The sequence below is a fragment of the Ascidiella aspersa genome, chromosome 9, assembly GCF_963924565.1.
Source record: "Ascidiella aspersa chromosome 9, kaAscAspe10.2, whole genome shotgun sequence".
Classification (NCBI taxonomy): domain Eukaryota; kingdom Metazoa; phylum Chordata; class Ascidiacea; order Phlebobranchia; family Ascidiidae; genus Ascidiella; species Ascidiella aspersa.
In genome coordinates, this window is record NC_139455.1 from 1,278,762 (window position 1) to 1,288,874 (window position 10,113).

General features: G+C 37.5%; 1 protein-coding gene across 1 annotated transcript in view; it reads left to right on the top strand.

The window, feature by feature from the left end:
- The window catches only part of LOC146131801 (mitogen-activated protein kinase kinase kinase 1-like), a 42,909-nt gene extending 33,004 nt beyond the window's left edge, over positions 1-9,905 (top strand). Inside the window, exons 20-29 of the mRNA XM_083396827.1 lie at positions 691-2,219; positions 2,866-2,938; positions 3,294-3,396; positions 3,791-4,059; positions 4,404-4,535; positions 5,365-5,527; positions 6,594-6,725; positions 7,399-7,541; positions 8,573-8,704; positions 9,539-9,905. Coding sequence (XP_083252953.1) covers positions 691-2,219; positions 2,866-2,938; positions 3,294-3,396; positions 3,791-4,059; positions 4,404-4,535; positions 5,365-5,527; positions 6,594-6,725; positions 7,399-7,541; positions 8,573-8,704; positions 9,539-9,685 — 2,823 coding nt within the window. The 3' untranslated portion in view covers positions 9,686-9,905. The remainder of the gene's footprint in view (positions 1-690; positions 2,220-2,865; positions 2,939-3,293; positions 3,397-3,790; positions 4,060-4,403; positions 4,536-5,364; positions 5,528-6,593; positions 6,726-7,398; positions 7,542-8,572; positions 8,705-9,538) is intronic.
- Positions 9,906-10,113: the final 208 nt, after the last annotated feature.

The window sequence follows — 10,113 nt, forward strand, 5'->3', positions numbered from 1 at the left end:
TTTAATTCGAGCAAGATGTATTAAAAGTTTTTGTTGTTCTTTCAAAATTACACATTGTTTTATTGGTGATCTGCAAGTTTTTTGGTAACTTATCTTACTAAGTACGGCCTCGTTTGCGAAATCTACTCTTTTGTAGTGATTTGTAGTGTGTTTACTGTTTAACAATAAAATTATAAAGTCCCAAAAAAGTTTTCCATCATAATAATTCTATTTTCTATAAAGCTATATTGTTTTCCACAAATGGATTTTTTCATAATTTTTCTATTTTTGCCAATCTACAAATTAAATTTAGGACAAATCATCTCAGCAAACTGATTTTCGGTTCACTAAGTTTTGTATTTTTATCATTGATGTGCAACCAGAATCGTTTGTTTTCACCATTTGGATTCAAGCTGATTCTGTTAATCAACATAAATTCTTAATATTATCTTATATACTTTAGACTTTCCAGTCTTAGGTAAAGTCAGTCATTAATAGGTTCTAGTCTTAACAGAGAAATATATTTCGCCAAAATACGTTTTATTGGTGATATGTTTTTTTAATATACGTAACTAATTACAGTCTCATTTGCCCACCCTGCTCTTAAAATTTGTTATATGTTTAAACAATAAAATTGAAAAATTTCAGGCAGATTCCCTTTTAAAATAAATCCTAGATATTTTCAATTCTAATCTACTTTTTGTCATCCAGGTTTCGCTCTTTCGTCCGATCCGCAGCATGAGTCCTGATCCGACTCCTGACGAAGCAGGAAAGGTGATCGCTCAATTCACCAACATCCCTGAACAACCTCCACTCTCTCCTCCGGAGCAATGGAACGCGGAGGAGGAGCCGGTTACCAGGGCAACCAACAGCGACAAAGTCCGAAGGATCCGCGCCAAAGGAGGTCTGAATCTCCCCGTCACGAGCAAATCGGAGCCGGTCACTCCTGTGTCCGGAAGTTTACTGATATCGCCCACTAAGAGCGAGAAGCCGAAACGCCCGTCGCTCCTCCGACTAAAGTCTGACTCCTCTGCGTTCCGCGAAACCCAGCAGCGGAAAGTCTTCCGCAACAGCGCAGACTTGGGAGCTGCTCGGGAGTCGTCCAGGGATCGGAGCAGCAGCAGAGAGTCCTCAACCTCCTCAACTTCCTGCTGTGAGGACTTTCGCAGGACTTCGGATCGCAGGATGAGCGTCCGTGAGCTGGCGGAGAGCATTAACAGAAAACAGCATCGGCAGGATTCAAGCATGAAGACAAATTCATCTTCTTCGTCTTCGAATTCTGCTCCTAGGAAGCTTCCACAGCCGAAGCGCTACGACAAGCAGAAGTCCTCCGGATCCGGGAGCATCCTCCAGGAGAAACAGGCGTGGAAGTCGGACACAGATGATGTAGTGGCTCATGGAAGACCTCTTGCTCTTAAAGGAGCAATCGAACGAAGAGGAACAGTGGAGAGGTATCGCGACGGACTCAAACACGGACATCCACCTTCATCGCATCCTCGGAAGATAAGGGAAGACAATGGGAGGAAGATGGATGAAGTGAGGGAGAGTGGAGATCTTCACATCTCACCTTTTGTTGGCTCTTCCGGATCGGGAAGAATTCCGACAAGAGGAATCCTGAAAAACAGCGGAATCCCGGGTCCGTTTACTCCCTCGGTAACCTCTGTGTCCACCGCATCCGAGATGGTCGCTAGCGCAACGGACAGCGGATTCATAACTGACACGAATCACTTCTCCGATAACTCCCAAGCGAAATCCCGGAAGATCCTCTCTCCAGAAAGCGAGAGTCCACAAGAGGATATCGGCCATTTTGATCATGTGCGCGACTCAATATCAAAGATGCGACTCGACGACAGCCTCATTTCTCCATCCGAACACTCCTCCGCATCACAACGGATCCCGCGAAGGTCAGGTCTCCCATCTTCCTCCGGAAGTCGGAAACCGCGAGCACTCCTTAACTACCACAAGCAGAAGTCCGCTTCCCTGCCAAGAGATCCTCCGCTCCAGGATGACCCGGACTCCCCGACAATGACTCGCTCCGTGGAGATGGAAGCTCCATCGACATCCGCTTCCAATGAGTTCAATCGATGTCCATCCGCTCCAGCTGCTACGCTCCTCAGAGCAGGAGAAGAATCCTCACAAAATCTTCCTCCTAATGAAGAGGAAGGTCCGGAGGAGATCTCGACCGCTTCCGACATAACTTGGTCAGCTTCCGAGTCCTTATCTTCGTCCAATGTCCGGAGGTTAGTTTGTTCTGCTTTTTATTCATTTGGATGTATTTTCGAACAATCATTTCAGCTTCCTTAATCACTTTTCAAGGCTAAAGTCTTTTGTTACATTTTACATAAACAGATATTTTAGTATTTTCTAACTCAAAAAAGTGATTTTCAGAAAATAGTTTAGAATAAAAAATAACTAATTTCCCGAATGCTCAAGCAAATTCATTTCCAATAACCCGGTGTTTTTTTTTCTTTGTGTTAAGTTTAAAATCACCCAAATCTCCATGATTCAATAATATCGTTTCAGCAAACTCTGCTATAAACTTGTATACAGTGAAGCAAATCATAATACTGACGTTTTTAGCAGTTTGCAGCGATCAATTTACAAAAACAATGTCTTAACAAACCGCTTGAAAATGTTTGGTAAAAACTACAATGTTCAACAACATTTTGTTGCTCACAAACTTGACTTGGATTCAAGTAATTTATAAATGACTTATTTACAACAATGCCGCTACAACATGTGCAGTAACCTTTTACCTCAGGTAATACAACTCAATTAAAATCATTTATTGTCAACATGTTAACACCATGAAATAAAACGATAAATCAAGTCTGTTAAAACACTTGTTGTTATTTAAATAATAATTGGCATTGTTACGTCACACAGACGCGGACATCCGAGAAAGCTTCCCGCTCGACCGAATCGATTGTCTCGAAGAAAGGGAAGAGATAAGCTGAAGGTAAAACAACTTTAAAACCTTATCTACGATTTCAATTTTTTAACCATTGAAATGCACTTTTTAAACAGTTATTGTTATTAAACCAGATGTTTTTTTGTCAAAATTTATTTCTATTGAACCTAATTTTGATCTAAGTTGCAGTTTCGTTTAATTTTTACTTAAATTTATAATTTTTGCACATTTTGTTAAAGTTCGTACAACATCAATAAATAAATCTTGAAACGTTATCAGGCCTAATGTTCGTTATTTAACAGATTGTGACGTTGTGTTATCAATTGTGACGTAATTTTATCGATTATGACGCTGCTGTATCGATAGTGACGTTACATTACCAATTATGACGTTGCTTCCACAGAAACAAGTGAGTCCCCGTCTATCATCGAGTGTTGAAGATCTTTTGGCTGAATCTGATCATTCATTGGCCGAAAAAACACCAGTCACTTTCAAGTCAGAAATAGGTTGGTTTGTCTAATTATTAATTATTATTTTGGTACCTCCATAATTAAGATCGTAAAGTATACTACCATTTCAATTTCTAAAAACTATATGTATTTTACTTTTTAAAAGAGTGTTTTGTGTAAACTGTGTAGAAATTAGAAAACAAAAAATAGCAAAATTACTGATATGTATCTTGACTGACCCATTGTACTTCACAATTCACAGACTTACCAGTATATTTGAAAAATTGATTACCTCTTAAATATACACTAAAATTGCAATGAGGCTTTGGACCCCCTAAAACTAGTTCACGTGCCCTCAAGGGGTTTATGGACCCCAATTTAAGAATTAAAAACAAATAGTTAAGCAACAAATACACATTAATCATCTAAACCGCAATGTTTTCGCAACCAGGAGTCCAAACTCCAGGAAGTTTTCCTCACGAGGACGATCCTGGCACTACAGCGTCATCTAACGGCCACCGTTTATCCGCCGCTCCGTCGGTAGAGGGCTACGAGGCCGACCTTGAGGTGCATTGCTCATGTCGCATGCAGATCGCCGAAGAGGAGGACAAGATGTTCGCGCACACTCTAGCGGTCAGTTATGTGCAGGACGCGCTGCCACTAGTGCCGCACTTGAGCTTCGACGACGCGGAAGGCGACATCGTGCGAGTTCAGTCAGAGGTGAGTTGGAATGTTTGGTTTTATTGTTTTTTATTGTGAACTTTTGAACAGTCGTGTTTTACTTTAAATAACGATTTTTTTTCAATCTATTATTATGTAGTACAATTTAACATAATTTGATTAAATTTATTGTCAACACGATTTAACGCCAAAATACCATATTTTACCAACGCTTTTTACTTTTCAAACTTATTTTACTCCTAAATCTTTCTGCTGCTTAACTCGACCATTTTTCTTAGAATTTTCCATATTTTTTTCCCAAAACCGTAACCAACCAATACTTTAAAACATATTAAAACCACTCCAAGTATATTTCACAAACTTAATTACCTCCAACTTTTTAGCACACGAGCGTCGAGCGAGAATACAAGGAAAACAAGCAGTGGTCCAAGGGCGCCCAGATCGGTTTAGGGGCTTTTTCGGCCTGTTTCCAGGCCAGGGACATGTTCACAGGAACACTGATGGCCGTAAAGCAGGTGAGACCATCGTTATTGGATCGAACTTTAGTAACTTTATTATTGGCGGCGAGAGGTGTTTGGAAATATTAAGAAAGTGATTTTGCTCTCACTGTATGCCTATTGATACAGCTTTTTGATTAGAGCACTATAAATCAAATGATGTTTTTTATTTATATTTAGAGTTGATTTTGTTCTTCCAGTTTCGTTTATTGGTAAAACACTTCTTGGTAGTTAAGATTGCCCGAATAGGTGTTCGAAACGTTGGTACTTTAATAAAATTTTGCCGGAAGAACAATTTTTTTTTTTTTACAACTGAACGTTGAAGAAATGCCTGGCAGCAACAGTATATTCACTTAGTAAAGGAATCGGGTGGCACTGTATAAAGAAAAAAAATTTAATACTTTGACCTGATGAAGCACGGTTGTGCGAAAGCTTGTCGAGAATTTAATACAATTTGTCGTTATATAGTGCCACCGGGTTACTCTATTGATAATTTGACAAATGTGAACATTTACAAACACTGTTATTTCTGTACAGTGTACAACCTTACTCACATATTTACCCTATTTAGAATTAGACAAATACGGCCATCTAAAAGACTTTTAAGTAGGTTGTTGAAATTTATGTATTATTTCTGCCATTTTATGGGGTGCCATAAGCCATAATCTGTTAATATTCTTACCCGACTCTTTTTATATTCTCTTCATACAAAAGAAAGCGTTTGTCTACAAAAACGTGGTCCACCTGACAGCTTTACCCAACTTTCATTTTGTTGCCTAACAAAAATCGTATATTGCCAGTTAAAATTAGAACCAAAAGCCAAAACAATCTCTTCCCCAACCTCCAGGTGAACTACATCCGCTGCTCTCAACTGGAGCAACAGCAAGTGTTGGCGGTCATTACTGAAGAAATAGCACTCATGCGGAACCTAAACCACCCTAACATTGTGAGGTTACACGGGGTCACCAAAGAAGGACCGCTCTACAATGTGTTCATTGAGTGGTGTGCAGGTAAATACATACCCTGTTGTTCAATATTTTCCGTGGTCTACTTTATGGACTTCCTGAGGAGACATCTATATTTACTGAAGCCAGCTGTAAATTTAATATTTTTTTACACAGGAGTTTACCATATAACCTGTTGTTAACAGGATTGATATTAATAAAAAAACAGCTCCTTTTATAATTATATTTCCTCTCCAACATTTCGGCAACCTTTACAAGTCGCCTTCTTCTGGGTGAATGATCATGGAGTACCAAAACGTTGGAAAATATAATTGAGCTGTTTTTAACCAATAATTTAACGCTGTCGGTTATAAAAAATACATTATATTTAAAAAAAAAAACATTATATTTCAATCTACCCGATGTTGTTCGTTTATCATTAAAACCTACAACGAAATGCCAGAATTGAGTAGCAAATTAACTCGTTTAAGTGGTAATACTTCTCTGCCAGTGCTGGAAATAATTTTAATGTTAAAACGAGAGCATTTAAGAAACAGAGATCAACTGAGAAATAAGTCCCTATCCCGGTCTACTAATATATGTGTGCTGTTATGTTATCTTGGTCAGTTCAATTTATGGACTAGGTCGCAATTGTATAGTGTACACACTTGTGTATGTGTATGGGTGTTTGAATTGTAAAACTATTTTTTTGTAAATCGTTTTTTTTACAGATGGTTTGTTTGGGTTTTTAAATCACTCACCCAGCTGCTGTCTGCGACTATTTTAAAAATCAACTATTTTTATAGGCTTTGACGAAAGAATTCTCCACTTTTATTAGGAAAACATTTTATACAGTAAATTGTTCTAGGGATAAATTTTCTGTTAAATAACATAAAATAAATTATAAATTTATTTACAAATGTTAAAATATTAACTAAGTTAAAAACGACTATCTGCATACAGAAAACATTATATTTCATTGTATTTTTAAAGGTTATAACTTTTATCTCCCCCGTTCAAAATTGTAATAGGTTGGTAAAAAGTTTAGGGACCACCTAAAAGAAATTCGCAGTCAATTACTTAGAGATAAAAAGTATGATTTTCTTTAAAATAAACCGATTTATTTATACAGGTGGATCAGTTTCCGCTCTCCTGTCCCACTATGGCAGTTTCAACGAAGCAGTGATCGCCAACTATGCTCTTCAGCTGTTCAGAGGCTTGGCTTATATACATGACCAGCACCTTATACACAGGGATATCAAAGGTGGGTACGACGATCAAAGTTGACAGCGGTGTTTTTTAGACTGATTTAACCGTTTGATCGAGAGTTTTAATTTAATATTTCGGGTCTGGGTTTAAACACAATATCAAGCCCATACAGAAGTAAGTAGGATTTTGAACGTTTTCAATAAATCTTAAGATAATATTTGGAGGTTGTAATTAGCCGTAGAATGAATATCAAAGCCTATACAGAAGTAAGTAGGATTTTGGACGTTTCGAATATCTCGTGTACGATTCTAGTTTTCTAATTCGACGAATTAGGGCAATGTTGCGACCTTGTAACATCTTTAGACGTGTTACGTTTCTAATTGGTATTGTAATGTGATTTATAAATTGCTTGTGTGCTCCAACTTCAGTTTTAATATAACGATTCAATTTGGCAAATAGCGTTTTTTTTTATTTACTCAATCGTGACAAATTTTTAATCATAAAAGGAATTTTCATAAGAACAAGAAAAAAATGCGTTTTTATCGGAATTTATTATCGATAAATCTATTTTAATTTCTAGTTGTCGCGAATAGTTGGAAAAATATGATAAGATCTAATTTCAATTCTAATCGAATTTGGAAAATCGCAAAAAAGTTCTTAAGACAAGAGTTTTATTTTGTGCAACTTACACGCACCCTTGGAACGCAAATCTACTCTTTTTAAATCAGGCGCCAACCTGCTCATCGACTCGACCGGCCAACGGTTACGCATCAGCGACTTCGGCGCCGCTGCCCGCCTGGCCTCGAAAGGAACCGGCGCCGGGGAATTCCAGGGACAACTGCTCGGAACCATCGCCTTTATGGCGCCAGAGGTAAATGGGCGGTCAATATTTGTGGATAATGCGAGTGTAAGGTAGTGCGATTTGTTCGGAGCCGATAACGAATACCAATTAGTACTATCTGTACTTGTCTGATACAGACTTGGACAACTAGATTTATTTTAGATTTTTAAGATTTGATTAGAATTAAAATTGAAGCATTTTAGTTTTTCCAAATTGGATTAGAATTAGATCGTTTTGAGTTTTCTCAAATTAGAGTAGAATTAGAATTACCGAATTCCTAAAAAATCAAATTTCAGTTAGAATTTGCTAGAATCACATTTATTTATAATTTAATCGCAATTTATTCTTATAAGAACGTGAATGGTAGTTATGTGTGTGCTAATTTTTATGCCTTTTTATGCTTTTTAGACTGTGAAAATTACATACAAGTTGTTCCAACCAAAAATTTTAATTGAAATTCTGTTTTTCAACTGAGAGACTAAAAATTCCGTTGGACAAAGTAGAATGTTTGGTAAAATTCAAATTAGATTAGAATTAGAATTAGCCGCATAAAGTAGAATTATCTAGCTGTCTAAGTCTGGTCTGATACTAGGTTGGTATCGGTGCCGATCCGATAGCAAATTAATATAAATAATAAATTACCCCTATGCCAGATAATAAAACCGTATGCAAAATCGTTTTTCTGAGCGCTTAAACTCGGCCACACCTTCACTTAAGTGCAAGCAAAAAAATTCTAGCCCGCTGTGGGGTTTGAACTCACAACCTCTCTACTTGGTAGATTTGAACTCAATGTCTATAATAACACTCTAAAATTAAAATGCAAGCCGATCAAAGAACTCTTGAAAAAGACTTGTGGTGGTCCGTCATATTCGAACTCAAGACCTTCACACTTTCATTAGAAAAAAATTTTCCATCAAAAAAAAGCACACACTCCATATCTGAGCTTAATATTTAGATAGACAAAATTCGTCATTTTCTACTTTACTTTATTCTAATTTTGTGAAAACCCGTAGTAATTGGTGTCACCCTCAATGAACCCCATTTTCCCCCTTTAACCCCAGGTTTTGCGCGGCGAGCAATACGGACGCAGTTGTGACGTATGGAGTTGCGGTTGTGTCGTCACAGAGATGGCGACGGGAAAGCCCCCTTGGGAGGCCGACATGCATTCCAATCACCTGGCTCTTATATTTAAGGTGAGAAGTTGTTTTTTTATGTTTTTTGCTGTTTGTTTGACTGGTGATGCTCTTAAAACATCAAATACCTTATTTTTTTAACCCGGCGTTTTTTCGGCTATTTTTTGATTTTTGAAAGTTTTTAAAGGTAAAAAAGATACAACTTAAGTGTTCGTTAAATGACAAAATAGCAGTTTAAATGGGGCCGCCTCACATACCTTATTAAGCTGTGAGTTTGCTACGTTAATTAACATATGATCGGAAATCTGAATGTATACCTACTCGTTTATTAAAAGATCTTTATAAAAAAATGAAAACAAGTTGAACTGTTGACAAATTTGTATTCCACTGTTGACGAGACTTCGCACAACCTTGGTTTATCGCGTCATAAGTCAACTATTTATTAGGACTTGTAGTGTCAACTACTTTGTGTGTTAATATTGACGTGCGTTTATATGCTGTCCTAAAATACCATAATTTAGGACTATTTCTACTTACTTGCAAGTTTTTATTAAAAATAATTGCAAAGGTTACACTAGTGTGCACGGATCTGTAATGTAGCTTGATAATGAGTTGCAAGGGTTTAGAAGTTCAAATTTACAATTTTGGCAATGAATTTTTTAGTTTTTTAAGATTAAAACATCAAACACTTAACAACAATAGTTTCCAACTATCTAATGTACATGACACATAAAATTTTTACCTTTACAATTTACCAATCTTAACTAAAAAAATACCCTATTAATAAGAGGAAGCACATTCAGATGCCAAGAATCAATATCATATTGTTACGTCAGAGAGGGCGCGATCCATTAAAACCACAGAACCCCCTTTATTGACACAATTACCCCCCAGATCGCCAGTTCACCCACCGTACCCCCGATACCTGACGTGCTGTCTCCAGCCATGCGTGACCTCTGTCGTCGCTGCTTGCAAACCAACCCACGTGACCGACCCACTGCGTCAGAGCTGCTAAAACACCCCGTATTCATCCGCTGGTAGGTGCATCCGCAAAGCGCGGAGGGTTTTTTGCGGAGGAATATGCCTCGTAGTGTTTTTGTGACCACTTAGCACTAATCGAGTGGTTTTTGATTGAAAAGTGTGTTTTAGTCGCAGGTTTTAACGCATTTGCAGGTTATTGTTAAAAATTGCGTCGCTGTTGATTTTAATCAAATGTTTATCACTTTTTCTTCTGCTACGCTTTTTTACGATTCAAAATTTAGCAAATTTTATGATCTTTTAATGTTCTTAACTCGTTCCTTCAAAGGTTTTTGCAATTGTGTGAACTTTTTTTCTGCGTGATCGATCTAAAGTCCTTTCAAATATTTAGTTTCATATACCGCTGCGCGCGAACCAGCATTTCATATATTGCGCAATACTGCTGATGTATTGCGCAACATTCACGTTGTCCTTCTTGTATGCTTGTTCGT